Here is a 21,437-nt window from a genome sequence, read left to right as displayed (position 1 = left end):
GGGAAGGAGCGGTAATTTCACTGGTATGGGGAAATGCTTCTATTACGTCAGGGCAGCACCTTTTCTGCATCCTATAACCTCAGAGAGATGTCTTGCACGGTGAGACATCAAGGTCCCACAGACATTGAGGGTTTGTAAGAGACTGGTCTTGTCTCAAGCCCAGGTTTCCCTGGGTCTGTGACAGCTCTAATATCTATTTCAAGAACATTCTGCCTGACTTATAGATTTCTCTTTATAGTGGCCAAAGAACTATTATCCACTCCAGAGGGCCTAGCACACAAGTGACCATTAAATATTCAATCGTGTTGGTAGACTTGGTCCAGTCCAGCTTCATTCCTATTCGATCACAACATAGTAGATAGGACACTGGACTTGAAATCATAAGAATATATTGTGCTACCATGGAAAAGAACCTGTAATTTGGGGTCAGGAAATTGGGATCTGAATCACTCCTTCCCTCTCTCCTCCCTCTGATATGTGGCGAGTATCTATTTTATGCTAGGTGTGGGTTGCTGACTCTTCCTTTCAGAATCTTAGGCAAATCACTGTCCATTCTCTAGTGGTCAGTTCCGTCAGTTGTAAAATGAGGGGGATGGGCGTATTAGCCATAAGATCCCTTCTGTCTCCCAGTCAGTCAACAAGATTTCTTGAATTAAGAAGTTACCAGCTTTCCTCTGCCCAATTTTGAGTTTTAATGGATTATCTAGATTATCTACTATTTAATAAATTATTATGTAATTTTTTTAAATGAGTGATTTTCTCTGGTAAGTTTTGGGACCTCTTATCTATTCAGTTGACCTTTTTTCCTAATTTTCTTCTATTGCTTTCATTATATCTTGTTGAAGGGGATTAGAAAATTCATCCTCCCTCAAGGAGATTGGAATTCTAGTCTTTCAGGTAGTGGACCCAGTGCTTTATCACTGAGCCACAGCTTCCTTTGGATGAGAGTAGGCTACAATCTCCACCAACTGTGAAGCAATGGGGATTGAAAGGAGATCGTCAGGAAAAGTTATGATAGAAAACAGATGGGGTGAGTGACGGTTGAAGTTTTGCCACTGATAGAGAGGCAATCTTCTAAGCATAGGTAAGTAGGCCAGAGATGGAGCTTATTAGAAACATATTTCAAATTATTCCACTAAGATGCTATTTTGAAATCTGGTCGTGGAAAACGATAGAGGTTAAAAGGAGTTATCAGCTTCCCTTTGCCCAATTCTGATTCTAAGGAGTTGCTATTTAATGCATTGTTTATTATGATTTTTCGTATTTTTAATGAGTAACTTGCATATTAGCCTAATAGCAACCTTTCTTCCCTAATTTCCTTGTGTTGCTTTCATTATATCTCCTCTTTCGCCTACCAGGCCCAGTGCTTTACCCACTTAGCCACAGCTTCCTCTGGATTGAGAGTAGGCTGCAATCTCCATCACCTGAGAAGTGATGGAGATTGAAAGGAGGAATTGAGTAGAATGCAACTTCTAAGTATAGACAAATCAGAGCTTGTTAGAAGTAAACCAGCCTCAAATATTTTATTATATTCTGGCTGCAGGATCTCAGAAAAATCTCTTAGCATAGAGCAAGCTGCGTCCAAACTCTTTTTCTGTTCACAATGTTCAGGTAGTCCAAGAATTCTTATACTGCCTATCCTGGATTTGTTTTCCAGATCATTTGCTTTTATAATGTTTCCTATTCTTTTCTGGTTTTCCTTTTATGGATTTAATTTTCTTCATCTTACTCTTCTTGAATTAAGAATTTTTTTCCTTTTAAATATTCTTTTATTAGATCATTTCCAAACATTACTCATTGGAAACAAAGATCATTTTTTCCTCTCCCCGCCACTCCTCCCATAGCCAGCGCATGATTCTTCTGGGTATCACATGTGTCCTTGATTTGAACCCATTTCCATGTTGTTGGTATTTGCATTAGGGTGTTCATTTAGAGTCTCTCCTCAATCATATCCCCTCCACCCCTGTAGTCAAGCATTTGCTTTTCCTCGTGGTTTTTACTCCCACAGTTTGTCCTCTACTTGTGGATAGTGTTTTTTCTCATAGATTCCTGAAAATTGTTCAGGGATATTGCATTGTCACTAATGGGGAAATCCATTATGTTCAATTGAACCACAGTGTATCAGTCTCTGGGTACAATGTTCTCCTGGTTCTGCTCCTTTCGCTCTGCATCACTTCCTGGAGGTTGTTCCAGTCCCAGTGGAATTCCTCCACTTTATTAATCATTTTAGCACAATAGTATTCCATCACCAACATATACCACGATTTGTTCAGCCATTCTCCAATTGAAGGGCAGCCCCTCATTTTCCAATTTTTGGCCACCACAAAGAGCGCAGCCATGAATATTCTTGTACAAGTCTTTTTCCTTATTGTCTCGATGGGGTACAAACCCAGCAGTGCTATGGCTGGATCAATTCACAGCTCCACCAGCAATGAATTAATGTCCCTACTTTGCCACATCCCCTCCAGCATTCACTACTTTCCTTTGCTGTCATGTTAGCCAATCTGCTAGGTGTGAGGTGATACCTCAGAGTTGTTTTGATTAGCATTTCTCTGATTATAAGAGATTTAGAACACTTTTTCATGTGCTTATTAAGAGTTTTGATTTCTTTATCTGAAAATTACCTATTCATGTCCTTGCCCATTTATCAATTGGAGAATGGCTTGATTTTTTGTACAATTGGTTTAGTTCTTTATAAATTTGAGTATTTAGACCTTTGTCAGAGGTCTTTGTTATGAAGATTGTTTCCCAATTTGTTGCTTCCCTTCTGATTTTGGTTACATTGGTTTTGTTTGTACAAAACCTTTTTAATTTGATGTAATCAAAATTATTTATTTTGCATTTTGTGACTCTTTCTAAATCTTGCTTGGTTTTAAAATCTTTCCCATCCCAAAGGTCTGACATGTATACTATTCTGTGTTTACCCAATTTACTTATGGTTTCAAGTTCATTATGCTCAAGTCATTCTCCCATTCTGAGTTTATCTTGGTGTAGGGTGTGAGGTGTTGATCCAAACCTAATCTCTCCCACACTGTCTTCCAATTTTCCCAGCAGTTTTTATCAAATAGTGGATTTTTGTCCCAAAAGCTGGGATCTTTGGGTTTGTCATAAACTGTCTTGCTAAGGTCACTTACCCCGAGTCTATTCCACTGATCCTCCTTTCTGTCTCTTAGCCAGTACCAAATTGTTTTAAAGGCCACCTTCCTTTGTGTTTTGTTTTCATTATTTTCCTGGATATCCTAGATCCTTTGTTCTTCCAAATGAACTTTGTTATTTTTTTTTCTAATTCAGTAAAAAAGTTTTTTTGGAAGTTCAATGGGTATGGCACTAAATAGATAAGTTTGGGTAGATGGTCATTTTTATTATATTAGCTCATCCTACCCATGAGAAGTTAATATTTTTCCAATTGTTCAAGTCTAGTTTTAGTTGTGTGGAGAGTGTTTTGTAGTTGTGTTCATATAGATCCTGTGTTTGTCTCAGCAGATAGATTCCTAAGTATTTTGTATTGTCTAGGGTGATTTTGAATGGAATTTCTCTAATTCTTGCTGCTGAGATATGTTGGAGATATATAGAAATGCTGATGACTCATGTGGGTTTATTTTGTATCCTGCAACTTGGCTAAAGTTGTTGATTATTTCCACTAGCTTTTTTGTTGATTCTCTAGGATTCTTTAAGTAGACAATCATATCATCCACAAAGAGTGACAGCTTGGTCTCCTCATTGCCAATTTTAATACCTTCAATTTCTTTTTCTTCTCTAATATCTACTGCTAGTGTTTCCAGTACAATGTCAAATAATAGAGGTGATAATGGGCATCCTTGTTTCACTCCTGATCTTAATGGGAATGCATCTAGTTTATCCCCATTGCAGATAATATTAGCTGATGGTTTTAGATCTATACTGTTTATTATTTTTATTCCTATGCTTTCTAGTGTTTTTAATAGGAATGGGTGTTGTATTTTATCAAAGGCTTTTTCTGCGTCTATTGAGATAATCATGTGGTTTCTGTTGCATTGCTTGTTCATATATTCAATTATGTGGATGGTTTTCCTAATATTGAACCATCTTTGCATTCCTGGTATAAATTCTACTTGATCATAGTGAATGACTTTTCTGATCACTTGCTGGAGTCTTTTTGCTAGTATCCTGTTTAAGATTTTTGCATCTACGTTCATTAGGGAGATCGGTTTGTAGTTTTCTTTCTCTGTTTTTGACCTGCCCAGCTTTGGAATCAGTACCATATTTGTGTCATAGAAGGAATTTGGTAGAACTCCCTCTTTGCTTATTATGTCAAATAGTTTGTATAGTATCGGGATTAGCTGTTCTTTGAATGTTTGATAGAATTCACTTGTGAATCCATCAGGCCCTGGGGATTTTTTCTTAGGAAGTTCTTTGATGGCCTGTTGGATTTCTTTTTCTGATATGGGATTATTTAAGAACTCTATTTCTTCTTCTGTTAGTCTAGGCAATTTATATTTTTGTAAATATTCATATTGCCTATATTGGCATATTTATTGCCATATAATTGGGCAAAGAAGCTTTTAATGATTGCCTTAATTTCCTCTTCATTGGAGGTGAGGTCCCCCTTTTCATCTATGATACTGTTAATTGGCTTTTCTTTTTTTGTTTTTTTCAAGGTACCAGCTTCTAGTCTTATTTATTAGTTCAATAGTCCTATCATTTTCAATTTTAGTAATTTCTCCCTTAATTTTTAGGATCTCTAATTTGATTTTCTTTTGGGGGTGTTTAATTTGTTCGCTTTCAAGTCTTTTTGATTTGCATGTCCAATTCATTGATCTCTGCCCTCCTTAATTTGTTAATATATGCACCCAGTGATATGAATTTAACTCTGAGTACTGCTTGGCTGCATCCCATAAGGTTTGGAAGGTGTCTCACCATTGCCGTTTTCTTCAATTTCTTCTCTAACTAACCTATTTTGGAGTATCCATATCATTTAATTTCCAATTGATTTTTAATTTGGCTCTCCATGTACCCTTACTGATCATTATTTTTATTGCCTTATGATCTGAAAATGTTGCATTTATTATTTCTGCTTTTCTGCATTTGTTTGTCATGTTTTTAGGACCTAGTACATGGTCAATCTTTGTGAATGTGCTGCTGAAAAGGTGGTGTATTCCTTTTTGTCCCTATTTATTTTTCTCCATATATATATTAACTCAAATTTTTCTAATATTTCATTCACATCTTTTACCCCTTATTTATTATTTGATAGTGGTTGGTTCAGGTCTCCCACCAATATAGTTTTGCCATCTATTTCCTCCTTCAATTCTCCTAGTTTCTCCATTAGTAATTTGGGTGCTATACCATTTGGTGCATACATGTTGATTATTGATATTTCCTCATTGTCTATACTCCCTTTTAGTCAGGTCTATTTTTACTTTGGCTCTGTCAGATATCATGATTGCAATTCCTGCCTTCTTTCTATCAGTTGAGGCTCAATAGATTACTCCAACCTTTAATTCTGACCTTGTATCTACTCACCTCATGTATGTTTCTTGAAGACAACATATGGTAGGGTTTTGGATTCTAATCCACTCTGCTATTCGTCTACATTTTATGGGTGAGTTCATCCCATTCACGTTCAAAGTTATGATTGTCACTTGTGACGTCCCTGGCATTTTTATCTCCTCCCCTAATTCTGACCTTTCTTCTTTTGCTATATAACCTTTTAAACTGGTGGTTTACTTTGAATCAGTCCCCTCCCTTTTTGTTACCTTCTTATTTTTAATTTTATTTTTTAGGGTCTGTTACTTTCCCTCCCCCCCCCCTTAATTTTCCCTTCTCCTGTTGGATAAGATAGAATTCAAGATCCCAATGGATCTAGGTGCTCTTCACTGAGAGTAAGGTTTAAGTAGTACCAATTATCACTCTCTTCCCCTCCTGTTCCCATGTGTATCTTTGTGTGACAAGGATTATTCTATTTAATTTATTTCTATTTCTTCAAGTATATCTTGATACCATCATCGATCCCCCTTTCTCCATATTATCTTTATGCCCCAATCTTTTCCCCTATGAGTGATTCTTCTAATTACTCTAATAATGCATACAATGTTTGAGAATTACACATAACATTTCCCCCACATATTAATATATATATAATTTGATCTAAATGTAGACCTTATAGAAGAGAGTTTGAAAAAAGGAAAAAACATTTTTCTCCTTTTTTCTTTCATATTTACCTTTTCAGGTTTCTCTTGCTCTTTGGATATCAAACTTTCCACTGAGTTCTGGTCTTTTCTTTACAAATATTTGGAAATCTTCTATTTTGTTGAATGCCCATACTTTCCCCTGGAAGTATATAGTCAGTTTTGATGGATAGCTAATTCTTGGTTGAAGACCCAGCTCTCTTGCATTTCTGAAAATCATGTTCCAGGCCTTACGGTTGTTCAGTGTGGAAGTTGCCAGGTCTTGTGTGATCCTTGGTATCTGAATTGTTTCTTTCTGGCTTCTTGTAGGATTCTCTCCTTAGCTTGAAAGCTTTGGAATTTGACAGTTACATTCCTGGGAGTTGTCTTTTGGGGATTTAGTGTAGAGGAAGTTCTGTGAATTCTTTCAATGTCTATTTTGTCCCCTTGTTCTAGAATCTCAGGGCAGTTTTCTTGGATGATATCTTGTATTATGATGTCAAGTTTCCTGTTTATTTCTGGCTTTTCAGGTAGAACAATGATAGTCTTTCCTTCCTCTGTTTTCCTGATCTGTCACCTTGTCAGTGAGATATTTTATTTTTTCTTCTAATTTTTTTGACTTTGCTCTATTAATTCTTGCTGTTTTGCAAGTTCATTGTCTTCCAGTTGCCCAATTATGGTCTTTAAAGACTGGTTTTTTCCTTTTCAGTTTGGTCTTTCTTGCTTTCTGAGGCTTCCAGATGTTTCTTCAATTGGGAGTTCTCGTCCCTCAGATTGTTAAATTCGCGTTGCATTATTTCCCATTGTTCCTGCCAGAAGGCTTCCATCTTTTTTATAACCTCCAATTTAAATTCTTCAAGAGCTTGTGGACAATTTCTATTTCCTTTGGAAGGTTTTGGAGCATTTATTTGAGATTCCTCTTCTGCTATTTCCTCTGTATTCTGTATTTTTCCTCCATAACAACTATCCAAAGTCGACCCCTTCTTCTTGCTTTTCTTGGTGTTTGGAAGTTGTTCCTGGGCACTGTTTGCCATCTCTATGGTTTTCCCTTCCCTTTCCAGTCAGGAATCTGAGTGAGGTGGGCTATATCACTATGTATGGATCTAATGCTCAAGGCTTTTTGCCCTGGGCCAACTCTCAATTCTCCACAGCTGGGCTATCTTCCCAGGGGAGCCCAAGGTCTGCACTCCCCTTCCTGCTGGCCTTTTGGCTGTAACTGCTCTCAGGGGTGAGTCCTTGGTGGTCTTAGTTAACTCCCAAGACCTATAGGTATCCCTTGCTCACTTCAGGGGTGCACTTTTCACACTCATTGATTATGGTGCACTTGCTGGGGTTTCGGGTGTTACTGCTCTCAGGGGTAAGTCCTTGGAGATCTTAGTAGCTCCCCAGACTAGGAGCTGCCCATTGCTCACTCCTGGTGAACCCCTTCCTCACTCGTTGGTTCTGGCATGTGCTGACTTTAACTCTGGCTCCGTAGGTGTGGTGGGTGAGGGTAGGTCCGCTCAGGTTTGGGTGGGAGCTTTTTTGTTCTCTTATAGTGTGGAAATGTCCATATCCCATGTACCTTCAGTGCTGCTCCCTGCTGTAGATTCCCTCCGTTCTCATGAAAATGTTTTTGGGGGTCTTTTGAAGTCGTCTGTATCATTGGGTCTGAGGAGAGGAAGCAAGCTGCATCTAATCTTCCGCCATGCTTACCTGGAAGTCAATTAAGAAAATTTTAATGAGTTTATTATTATGTAGATTATAATTATCTTGCTGAAGAGTTCTAGACAATAATTCTTCCTTCTAAGGGGTTGGAACTTTCTTCCTTCACCTTCCAGACCCAGTGTTTTACCCACTCAGGCACAGCTTCTTCTGGGTTGAGAGTAGGCCACAATTTCTATCATCAACTGAGAAACAATGGAGCTTGATAAAAGGAATTGAGTAGAATGCGACTTTTAAGTATAGGCAAGTAGGAGAGAGAGGGAGCTTATTTGCTTTGGAGAAAACCTCAGAGAACAGAAAGAATGTAAGTTACTAGGGTAGGCTTCTATTTCTCTTCAGAGAAATATTTTTTACAGGAAATTTAAGTCTAATCTATTGAATCTTGCTAATTGATGTCCTTGTTCATAACTCTGTTAGAAAGTGGTTCTATTCTTAGAGAATAAACAAACTGTTACATATTAAAATGACAAATGTCCATCTGCTAAGTACATTTTACATCTATACATGCAGCCGTAATGTTTTTTTGACAAATAACCTGTATCTTTTTTCTAAAAACAATTGTCTCTGGCAAATGTAAAAGCTCAGTGAATGAAATTAAGTACCCAAAAGTCCAACTGTCCGACCTAAGGCACTGTTCCCACCTACAATTGCTCTGAACTCTCTAGAGCAAAACTCTAAGGATAGGGGTCTCCCTCCTTATTCAAGAGTGAGTTCCAGAAAAGAACATAGTTCAGCCTCGCAACACTGGTGCTTCAATAATGAAAATTCATTAGCAGTTGGGCTGATTAACTCATACTCAAGCATCAGGCAAAGGTTTAAGTACGATTTGATGAAACAATTTTCATCAGTCACTTATCCATTATGTGTGTATGAATATATGTGTGTATGTAAGTGTTACATGGGTTTAAGACTCTTGGTGAATTTCTTTGCAGTGATTTCGAAGGAGGCAGTTCATCCCTTCAACCTGTAGAAAGACAGGAAAATTTTGTTGAAAAGCACTTATTGACTGCAGCCCTTAATAGGTAAGAAAATATAGTGAATACACAAGAAAAAGGCATACAGTCAAAGAGCACTGGGAATGAACCATCACCCTGTTTTATAGAGGTGAAAACAACACATATGTGTTTGTGAAAGACATAAATGTGCCATTTGAAAAGAAAGATTTAAAAAAGCCATGACAAATTGTTACCACACTAAGACAAGCACTTCCTCAGCCACTAAGTGTGTGTGTGCATGTGTGTGTGTGTAATGCAAATTAAGATAAGAATGATAGGATGATAGGGTATCAGGTGCAAGTTACTAAAGTAGGCTTCTACTTCCCTTCTCTGACCCTATCTGTCTGCCACTGAGCTTTGAACTCACAACTTCCAACCTCTGCTTTCCAAGAACCCTTCTCTAGAGTGGGAGCCACAGCCAATCTCCATCTGAATTGAATCTTGAAAGCATGAAAGGTGTTAAGGATGCCAACAGTTAAATAATTAACAATTGCTATTAAATATATATAAATAATAATTTGTAAAATAAAAAGTATTAAGAATTATAGGTATAATTAGTAAGGAACAGTGTGACAAGGAAATCACTTTAAAAGACTGATAATTTAAGGTCACCAAGGAATTCAGCTATGTAATTCCTAAATGAAGTCAACCTTTTATGGAGTTTTTAATTACAAACAGGAGGAAGAAAGGTATGAGAGAAAGGGGAGAGAAGGGAATAGGGCTTAAATACCCCCTCTGTTTAGGCTGGGCCAAAAGGCCCAAGCCCTTAGATAACTGAGGCAATGAAAAGAGATCAGTCCCTATCACTCACGTGACCAAAATGGAGAAACAGTCTCAGGGGCCTATACCTCCAGCCTCCTTCGGAGCAAAACCTCCTCCTTCTCTCCTCAGACCCCACTATTTTTAAGGAAACCATCTAAGTTCCCTCCCCTCAGTTCTCACATCTACCAATCACTGTCCATGTCTCCCCTGTGCCAATGGTGGTTCTAGTTTAACCCAGGACGGCCCAGAGGTCTGTGGCTTTGCACATGTCTGTTTAAGGTCATATTCTCAAATAATTAAATCTTGATCCTTTGCTGCAGCCCTTCCTAAATCCTGTTACTCTAAGTAGGGTGGAGATTGTATTTTCCAAGATCTGGTTCTGTAATTCCAAGTATCTCTATTGTATCAATTCTAAAATCAATCATGACTCAAAGAACTTCCTGTTCTATGCTTAAGCATAGGTCAAAGCCCTTTCCATTGTTTAGCAAAAGGTTTCTGTCCTAAAGTAGTCTTAGGTAGGGAGGAGAAGGACCCTCCCTACCTAATGTTGGAAATGGCGACATTTCCAACATTCATAAGTCTAAGAAATTTTAAGGCTTACAACAGATATACCTTCTTAGGACCAAATCACAATTTCTTCTATAAGGAAAGGATCATGTCTCCATTTCGCAAAATTTGCTATAAACAAAAAGCATCCTATCTTGAAACAGATCTCTATCATATCATACAACAATACATTCCACAGTCACAATATTTAAAATATTAGGAAAGGTTTGTCTTTCACACGTATAGGAGGAAAAGGTAAAGATACAAAATAATTAGCCATGTGATATATATGGGACCTTGAACAGCAATGCTGATGATTTTGATTAAATCAAATTGAAATGTATTACTAGTGCATGTAGAACAAGGGAAATGGTTAGGATTCTATTCACAACTGCCTTCTGCAGAGTGAAACTTGAGTCTTTCTCACCTGAGGCCCACCCTTGTTCCCACTAAGCTATGGATTCATACTACTTGTAAGGACAAGCAATCTCTAGCCGAAGTAGAACTTCTGGGATTAATGGCTGTCAAGGAGAACACCTAAGAAATAGATGATAAAAAACTGATGAGGTAAGAGAGGCCTTTATTGTTCCCTCTGATAGTATACTGAGGATGCTCAGGGAAAGAGAGGCCGACTTCCAGTTAAAGTAAAGTTTGATGGGAATGTTCGGGTGTTAAAGATGCCATCAGGAAAATCAATGACAGAAACAAGTGGGAACTATTCAGGAGACATTCGGAGAAAGAGAGGCAAATTCCAAACAAAGTAGAACAGACCTACACCTTGTTACAACCAAAGCTCAAGTTATTTGACAATTCTACATTTATTCTACTGTTTTTAGTACTGGCTACGTGTCCACCATGATGACACTTGACTAATACTGGAAAACAATGGCGTCAATGGGTAGATTATATAAGAAACAAATGTACTAAAGCACCACTGCCTTGATAAACCCAAATCCACAAACTACATAGAAAGGGGCTGTCTGTTCCCAGACAAAAGAAACCTCCTACCATCACCTTCCCCATTACACAAAATGAGTTCCAAATGCTCACAACATTACAAACCTTTCCAGAAAAGGCTTATATTTTCCACAGGTATGGAAAGACAAGTGAAACATGCATAGCTTGGCATGGCATTGAGGTACCATTAAATGACAATGCAAACAATCTCAAGTTAAACCATACTACTAGTGAATACAAAAATATTATGTTAAATTGTTGTCATTGTAAACATCTGGATCTGTGATTTTGACCCCAGGCCTTTCTGAGGTCAGGCCCCATTCTTGTCTGTGAACTGTGATTTCCTTCATATTAGGAATACGTTTGAATCTCTACCCAAGGTAAACCTTGATTGACTAACAGGTGCTAAGGATGCTATCAGGTAAAAATAAAACAGAAAACAGATGGAGGAAGGGATGGCTTAACTGTTTCCTCTGAGAATATTCTAAAGATAGTTAAAGAAAAGCAGCCAGGCTTCCAAGGAAAGTAAAATAGGGGTACTTGTTATTACCAAATTTCAAATTATTCTACAAAGCTCCCATGATAAAACTTATTGAGTACTGAAAAACAGTACCATAAATGAAGAGAATAGACAAGATAAAGATGTAATAAGGAACTCAAAGGCACAAACTAAAAAGAAATGGCCTCTACATTCCACAGAGATTGCTATGAAGAAATTAAAACCATCCTAACTAAAAAGAGATTTCTATCAACATCTTTCACATTAATAGAACAATAAATTCCAAATATAGAAAGATAAGGAAAGCATACATCATTAGGCAAAGGATTGATGTAACCAAGAACAGCATTGTAAAGCATTTGTATGATATCAAATTGAAATTTATTACTAGTGTATGTAGGAAAAATATGGAAAATTGTTGTTATTCAGTCAACAACAGACTTCTTCAAATTTGATGTCAGATCTTTCTGACTTCAAGCCTGGTTTTCTAAACACTGACTGCAAATAGGTTTCAGTATCCACCCAAGGTGGAACATCTTAGAATAACAAGTGCTAAAGATATCTGATAAGGACCAGAAAACAAAAGGATATGAAACAAATGGTGAAAAATGACTTAATTATTTCCTATCATAAGATTCTGAGAATGCTAGAAGAAAAAGATACAAATTTCCAAAGAAAATAAAGTAGGACAGAGAGAGTCCTGGTAACAATCAAACCTAAAATTATTTTAGAAAGTCACCATTATGAAACTGGGAGAAATGAGTAAAGTGCATAAGAAACAAGTGTACTAAGTAACTTCTAGCTTTTTAATCCCAGAGACACATCCCATAAAAATTACTATGATAAGCATTGTAGCTAAAATATATTTCTATCAACATCCATCACATTATATAATAATAAATTCCAAATACATGAACTTCTAAAAAGTAAAAACTCACAAGGTAAAAACAGATTTTCTGTCACAGATACTGAATGACAACATAAAAATATGTAATTACAGATGGGATAGATGTGATCATGAACAGCAGTGCAAACTTGATTATATCAAATGGAAATTGTATAAACCTATTAGTACAAACAGAACTAGGAAAAAAAGTACAGTAAATTGTTGCGATTTATAACTTCTTTCAAACTCTGAAATCTATAGGGAATCAAGCAGATGAGTCACATCAAGATCCCCTGTACTCTCACATTCTATATATATCACTCACACACACACACACATATATATAGGCAGAAAACTCTATGAACTAAAACTTTTTAATTACATGCTAACTCCGTGTCATTTCTCCAAACAACATAACATCACCCAATCACACTCATTCCCATTTTGAGAAATAGCAGTGTAAGGCATTGTGTTATTTTACACCAAACATTACCTCCCACATCACTCTTTGTACCGAGTTCTCCCTTCTAACAAGCTATTTCTTCACTAAAATAGTTTTTCTTTCTTTCATTAACACTATGTAATTATTTGTAATAACTCCAGAATACAAGAGTACTGATACTAGTAACTGATAAACTTAAGTAAAATCATGAAGTACTTAGGTATGCTCATAGAACAAATTCTTTTAAATAATGGAGCTTACTATTATGATTTTAAACTCACACTAAAGATCTTAGAACCTTTTCATCATACAAAATCAAATCATACTATTCTCAGTCAAATCAGGAAATAGATATGGAAGAACAGTACTTAAGTGAATTTGTGGTTTTTAATATTTTGATAAAAGTATTTAAATATAATTCATTTTCTTTGCAAAAGTTCCTATTTGATATAATTCTGAGGATAACTCTACTGCATTTCCTTAACTGCCTGAAGGGATCTGTGACACAAAAACAACTTAGATGCATTATTGAAGCAAGAAGACTAGTTCAGTTAATGATTAAGTTGCAAGATCACTTCCCTCTCCAAATCCATAATCACATTGATGACTCTACTCTCCCCACATCATTGAATGTCTTGAGTCTTCTTTTAATGACCTTTAAATAAAGTAGAATTTAGAAAAGGGATCATTTTAACCCTTCCTTTCCTTACTACCATCCCAGTTTGTGCCATCTTCTTGCAGAATTTACTGTTTGTACCACATATTCAAAAACTATGGACATTTTAGTACTTTTCTGGGTATGATTTCACATAGTTTTTCAGAATAGTTAAACCAAATCCAAGCTCCACCAAGAGTGAATTAATGATTCTTTCTTTCCATATACTCTAACATATAGTCGCCTCTTTTTGTCAACTCTATCAATTCTCTAAGTGTAAGATAAAACACTCTTGGGGGTTACATTTTTCCAATTATTAATGATTTAGAATTTTTTGTCCAGTAAAAGTTTATCATTTCCCAATGACATGTAAAAACAATGTTCAACTTTTTTCTAGCATTTTGAACCTCAAATTCCCTCCCTACCTTCCCCCTTCCCTGAGATGGTAAGCAATTTGACATATGCTTTACATCTTCTATCATGCTAAATATATTTCCATATTTGTCATGTTGAGAAAGAAGACATATCATACAAACACACACACACACACATACATCCATGAAGAAAATCAAGTGAAAAATGATATGTTGGACCTGCATGTAGACTCCATCAGTTCTTTCTCTGACAGTGGATTTGTTCTTATGGAATTCATTGATGTCTTTTTCTGAGATAGGAACATTTAACTCTTTCGTTTCCTCTTCTGTCAGTGTCAATCTGGGCAATTTATATTATTTCAAATAATCATTTTTTGCTTAGATTGTCAGATTGTTATCACTTAGTTGACTAAAATAGCAATGAATAATTGCTTTCATTGCCCCTTTATTGGTGGGAAATTCATCCTTTTCATTTTTGATAACTGATCATTTTGTTTTCTTTCTTTTTTAAAATGAAATTAACCAAGGATTTATCTATTTTATTATTATTTTGTTGTTTTTGTCTTGTCAAAAAAAAGCAGCTCCTGTCCTTATTAGATCAATAATTTGGGTCTGTTTCTGTCTCTTTCACTATTGCTTCTGACTGCTATTTTCATTATGTTATAATTTATAAAGTATGTATTGAGTATTTCTGCTTATTTTGTATTTCTTTATGTTATCATTTCTCTATAATTGCCTCATACCACGAGACCTTTATAAAGCTCTTATGTGATACTAAAAATATATCCATTCTTCATTTATATAAAATAATCACATTTTTAAATGGGTTTAAGCTTATATAGTTGGTATTAAAGACCCCCTAAACATAACTTAGTCAAACCCTTAACCAAAATCCTGATTTAAATAAGTCACTTAGCATGTAAAACCCAGTGGAACTGCACATTGGCTATAGGAGGGGGGTGGGCGGAGGGGAGGAAAAGAATATTAATTGTGGAATCATGGAAAAATTCTCTTAATTCAATAAAAATTTAAAAAACCAGTCACTTAATCAATAAACATTTACAATAAACATTTAGCCTGCTAGGTGCTAAGCACTAACCTCCTAAGTATCAAGGATACAAAAAGGTAAAAGACAATTCTGCCCTCCAGTACATCACAATCTAGCTCACAAATGGAAATGTTTCCTCCATATTCTTCACTGAATTTATTTTCACTCCCTACCAAGGGCCATTTAGCTACCTCTACTTTCCAGGTCTGTACCACCACAGAAAACAGATACTATAGATCTTTTTTATACAAATAAATCCTTTTCCCCTTTTTACAAATCTCTTTGAAACAGAGGACTGATAATGGTCTCCATGGGTCAAAGGTTATGGCATTTAGTGTACTTTGTGAACAATTCATAGCTCTACATGTATCAATGTACCTTTTTTCCTACTGTTCATCATTGCCAGTCTGATGGTTATGGAGTAGAACCCTAGAGATGTTTCAGTTTTTCTAGGTGTTACTGATTTTTGCAATGTTTTTGCCTATGACTATAGACAATTTGTATTTTTTTCCCTTGAGAACTGCCTGTTCATATCCTTTGATCATTTACCAACTACAAAATTATTTATTCTTTTAAATTCAAATCAGTTCATCTTCTATATCAAATAGAACAACTTTGTCATGGAAACTTTACATAAATATTTTAATATTTTCCCCACGTCCCTGTTTTCTTTCTAATCTCAGCTTTATTCATTTTGTATGGGAAAAAGAAATTATTTTATATGATCACAATAATCCATTTTATCTTCCATAACCTACTGTTTTTCCTTGTCTGACAATAAATCTCTTCCTTAATTTCCTAATTTTCTTGTTAGGGAATATCTAAGTGGCATTTCCATTTGCAGTTAATCTTATATACTGTGAGACAATGGGCTAAACCTAATTTCTCCTATGCTTCTTTTTCACTTTCCTTACCAATTTTGGTTAAATAGTGAGTTCTTACTCCAGTAACTGGTGTCTTTAGTTGAATTTAACTCTAAATTGTTTACTAGATTAGTTTACGTATAACTCATCTATTCCGCTGATTAACCTCTTGATTTTTTAACCAGTAACAAATCATTTTGGATGACTGTTATTTTGTAGTACAGTTTCATAGCTACTACTGCCAGGCTCCCATCCATCCCACTTTGTTCATTATTTCCCTTGAGATTTTTGACCTTTTGTTGGTCAGTAAAAATGCATTTATTAACTGCTTACTTTATGCAAACCATTGTGCTAAGTGCTTGGAATACGAAAGAAAGAAATAAAGAAAGAAAAGGAAGACAGTTTCTGCTCTCAAGGGGGATAGCACACAGATGGGACGTTTTGCTTGCAACTCAGATGTAGCCATGGTCCTAAAAATGCAGCAGGAAAGCAGATAGTGCTATTTTTTTTAACATTTCCTTTCCACTGATAAAATCAAGTCACTTTCTGATGTTGAATAGCCATACCCTGCCAGGACTTTGGTGACGTGATTTGTTTTTTTGCTGAATCTTCAGTGACTCTGTAGTAGGCCCTATAGGAGCAATTCCCAGGCTGCATCTCTACAAGGCTTTCTTGCCAGGATGCCAACTGAAGGCACTGGGCTGTGTCTAGAATCCAAGGGGAGATGGTGATCGTCTGACTTGCCTGGCACATGCTGTGTCCTGTCTCTCCCTGAGGATGCTTTGCTAGGCTAGTTTGCTTGCTCTGTGGGTGGCATTTGGGAGGTCCCTTCTCCAGATGATGGCTGTGGGCTAGAAGGAGAATGAATTTCTAAATGAAAATTTTTCCAGATATAAAAGCCATCTTTTGGAATAACACTGTATAAATACATTAATCTAGATAGCGTCCTCAGTTTTTGGATGCTGCCTGCCCAGGAGCAATGAATATTTCTCCAAGTATTTGGGTGCATCTTAATTTCTGGAAATTGTTTTTTGCTTGCATTTACACAGTTCGTGTGTGTGTTCATAGGTAATTGGTAATTCTTTATTTTTATCTCTATATGCTAAGTATCACTGATAATATGCAGAAACACTGATGAATTATGGGGATTTATTTGATATTCTTTGCTCAAGTTGTTCCAATTCAATTTTAGTTGATTTTACTCTCTAGGGATCTCTCAGCTACATGCCCAATTGATGAGTTGATTTTCTACCTGGAGCACGTTAGGGTTAATGAAAATAGGCAGGCTACAGATGGCGAAAAGGAAGACTGGGGACTGGGCAGCTGACAGCTGATCACAATCCAAGATTAAAAAGTCAGAAAATTTAGGAGTGAAAGAGCCCTTCGAGGTCATCTAGTCCAAACACTGTTACTAAAAGATTTCTCTCCATTTGTTACTAATGATCAGATCTCTTTTCATATAATTGAAAATTCTTTAGCTGGACAAAAGAAAGAGAGACCCCCCCAGAAAAACAAACACCTTGTTCAGGGTCACCCAGGTAGCAAACAAGAAAAGCCGGGATTTCAGCTCACTTTTTCTGCCTCTAAACCCAACATTCTTTCCCCGGCTCCGTGCTCTCGTGTTAACATATGTAATCACTATTTGCTAACTGTTGTCAATTTGGCCAGTGCTGATTAACCTCCCACTGTGTGAAGGGCCCAGGCTGTTAAACTAACCTTTGTTTCTCACTCTTAAGAGTGAAAGATGGAACTGAAATACATGCAGATATTTGTAATTGCTTTTCCTTGTAGGAGGCAGCTAATCACCCAGGATTTCGACACTAATGGGAGAGAGGGATCCTGTTCCATCATATGTATCTTAGTTGATACGTAAGGACAGCCAGGGAAGGCTGGAAAGAGTGGTACTTTCAATTCTAGTCTTTAAAATAAGCTAGGTCCTCCTCCATCATGCTGCCTACCTTGACCTGGGCTTTAATAGGAGATTACCCCTGGCTTTCACCTGCTACCGGGCCACAGATGCTCATCTAGAATTTGAGTATTTCATAACCATTCCCAATCATGCCGTAAAGGCAACCACCATCAAGGTCCCCAGCCGACCAAAAAAAAAGTATTCCAAGGGAAATATGAAAATAGCAACTCATTTCAGCAATACATTATCTTTTATACTCCACTTTTCTTTTTGTAGAACCATGACTTTCTAGTAAATGACATCCCAGAAGATATTTATCAAAGCAAGAAAGGAGCACCTTGTATTTTCTCTCTCATTTCTCCTTCCTTCTGACATTCCCTTGCCTAGAGATCTAATTCCATTAAATATGTACATTTTTGGCTGGAAGTCTTCTTCATGTATCTTTCAGATAAATCTTAAAAGTACATAAGGTCTGAAGGGCAGCTTTTTTAAGTGCAAATGAGGCCCACACTAGAATATTGTCTATGAGGGTTTCCAAATTATTTATATTCCTGCATAACTTTACCTTAGTCTTTCTGTGATAATGATAAGGGGGAGAAGTGCAATTCCAATATTCTTTCTTTCAAGTACTGGCAAACTACATTAGTCATATTTCATTCCTAACACACCAGAACTTACTTTGCCTGATTTGTATTTTTATTGGATTTATTAGTCATTGCCACATCTGTAACTCTCTGAGGTCTATAAGGTAAATAGCAGCGTTACAAATTAAGTCTGGATTACTCCACATAATATTCTATCATACTTTTCCAAATGGACTTGTCATTGACTGCTCTTCATTAATGCAGGGCTTCCATAGGACTCTGGACATCGCAATGCAATATTTGATAAACTGGAAGAATGATATTCCCAGATACCCAAATCCTGCAAGTAAATTGCAGTGCTTCTTTATGGACATTTTTCTACTCCCAGACCCTTTCTATCTAATTTCCCATCTTGCTTTTCATTATTGTTCCCCTTCTCTGACTTGCTTTCGCATCCATAGGAAAACAGAGTTGGAACACACACTGCCCCTGAGTTTGTAAACATAACACTTGAAAAGCCCATCTGAGAAAGAAGCAAAAAGGAAACCAGGCTTAGTTTTCTCTGTTGGGTGGAATGCCCTGGTACCAGCTGCCTCCATTCCCAAGGTGGTATCATTGTAGATGGAACTAGCTTGCCATACAAGAAAATACAGAGAACTGGACTGGTCTTTCCTGTGTCACAAAATGTGTTACAGATAAAATCGTGGAAAAATGGAATCAAAGTGAGAAAAGGCTATGGGTTGTGTGTGATGCTCAAATACATAGGACTCATATGCGCCAATGGCCTCCCTATAGAGTCTGTACCAGTGGCCCATCAGGGTATAAAAGGAAGCCCCTGTTCTTCATGTATGTTCTGACAGTACGGCCCGAGTCTTTGTAGATGGAAATTTGTTTTCTTTCACCTCCGTATGACACATCTAAAGACAATAAGGGAAAAGTGGGCCCTGTTTTCTCCAAATAGTCAGAATTGTATCAAGTCAAAAGCTGCTTCAGAGCTCCCTGGGCCCTGTCGCAGTAGATAATTGTTCCATCTTTGATTTGTTTTCCTACTATTTCTTTCACTGATAGCAGCCTGAAGGCAGTGGATGTGATAGAGGGGTTGTGCAGGGGGTGGACAGGATGGAGGGAGCATATAAAATATGTTGCTTCTACAGAACTGTCATAGCAAGGATAGCCAGCACATAAATGATACTGTTTTGGCTTCAAAAGGGTAAGCAGGTGTCTTAGGAGTCCCAAATGAGCTGTGTACAAGCTTGTACAAACAACCTCCGAATCATGCTTGTTTGTTATTCACACAAACAGAGTGGAAACCATCTGAATTCCACAGTTCCCAGAATTCAGATGGTGCACAATGGCCCATAATGAGCAGCACCTGTGCTTACCTCAATTACCCTACGGTTCCCAACAACGGTGGCAAGGGCTTGTATGACTTTTTTTTTTCAATAATAGATTTAGTTATGTCTTTCATAATTGGATTCAAAAGCTCAAAATTTCATTTTGCAACTTGTTCATAAAATGTGTATGAAAAAGACTGGCATTTATTCAAAAAAAATACTCTGCAAAGAAGAAATTGCAAAACAGCCAACTGCTGGTAACTAAGCAGCCAAATTACCGTCCAAGCGCTTGGCAAATACACGGTCTTTTTATTATTTCCGTAATTGAATTTCTGTTAAAGCGTGGAGCATAATTTAACATCAGGAATTTATTTATAATACAATAGTGGTTCAGTAAGAAATGCATTGTTATTGTCACTTTTAATGGAGTCTTATGTATTCCCTCTGAGCCTGGGTGGCAGAATGGGAGACAGCTACTGCATCAGTGTTGTTTGTAAACAATTGAATTAATTGGAGACAGGGTCATTAACTCGACCTGAATACCTCTGATTGCTTCTGTAAATAAGGTTAGAGAGCAAATGGCTAATCTTAGTTGTCATTATGGATTCCTTTTCCATTTTCACACTGCCTTGGATATTAAGATCATTTTGCTAAGCAGCTTTGCCTCCTGTCCCCATATTTACAGTATTGCCGACATGGCACATAAAAATAATTGTATCTGACTTATATTACATTCTCCATATCTTTATAAAACTCAGTATTAGGAGAAGACCCATGTTGAATCACGACTCATAAAAACTATCAGACCAATAAATTAATAAACCACCATGGGGAAACCATGGTATTAAAGCAAAGTCAAGCCATGGAATCAAAGTTGATTTTGTCTCCCCTCCTGGCTCCATTATTTTGTACTCTTCAGCAATCCACTAACAACCACACCACAAAATACATCGAAGAAAAGAATCTAATCAAAATCTCTTCCTCATAGGACATAGAGAGTATCATTGCCTTTTAATTCTATTACAACAAAATCGAGGCCATGCAAGTATACCCTAAGTGGTGTTAGGCTACCTTTTGCCATTTCACAATGAAAGAAAAAATCAGTTTGGGTTATTATCCCTATTAGATATGCAGGGCGTCCTAAAAGTCCTAGTGCATTTAAAGCCATGTAAAGTTGCACAAAGGCCTTTGGGACACCCTATATTCTAGGAGTTCCCATAATATTTGATTTACTTTTGTCTTCTGTACACCCGATTCCTGGGGGTGAGGTCAAAAATGCTTAGAAGATATTTTTTTATTTTTTTGTTTCCTAACAAAACAACTAAATTAATTCTGAAAAATGAGAGCATCACTAAAACTCGATGTGTCACAAAGCACTTGATGGCTCACCTCCAAAATCAATGATATTCTACCCAGCTTCTAAATGGCATTATCATTATACATCCAAGGAGAAGACTTTTAGAAGGAGGGTCAGAATTAAAAAAATGACTACTAATGCAAGTATTTTGCAAACTTTAAAAAGTTATACAAATGTCAGCTATTCATTTTATCCTTTCCTTCGGTGAAAATGAAAGAAGCAAGAATCTCAGAGACGCCAATCTAAATTAGGATGAATTCTATTTGAAATGAATCCCAGCTCCTCTGTTGGAAATGGATCTAGCGTGTGCCACCAACTGGCAGCAGCCATTGTCTTTGAAGAGCTCACCTACTGACTCCAAAGGGCCAAGATAGCC

The 21,437-nt window shown here is 36.8% G+C and overlaps 1 protein-coding gene across 7 annotated transcripts in view; it reads left to right on the top strand.

Moving 5' to 3' along the window:
• The window catches only part of AFF2 (ALF transcription elongation factor 2), a 528,832-nt gene that overhangs the window by 451,277 nt on the left and 56,118 nt on the right, over window positions 1-21,437 (top strand). For 4 of the 7 annotated variants that reach the window (XM_007507264.3, XM_056809874.1, XM_007507261.3 and 1 more), the window contains one exon: window positions 8,783-8,872. The exons of the other annotated variants lie outside the window; for them this stretch is intronic. In XM_007507264.3, the coding sequence (XP_007507326.1) occupies window positions 8,783-8,872 (90 nt within the window). The remainder of the gene's footprint in view (window positions 1-8,782; window positions 8,873-21,437) is intronic. 7 annotated transcript variants of the gene reach the window in all.

Source organism: Monodelphis domestica, chromosome X (assembly GCF_027887165.1).
Source record: "Monodelphis domestica isolate mMonDom1 chromosome X, mMonDom1.pri, whole genome shotgun sequence".
In the NCBI taxonomy this organism is placed as follows: Eukaryota; Metazoa; Chordata; class Mammalia; order Didelphimorphia; family Didelphidae; genus Monodelphis; species Monodelphis domestica.
This window is presented reverse-complemented; position numbering and strand designations above follow the sequence as displayed.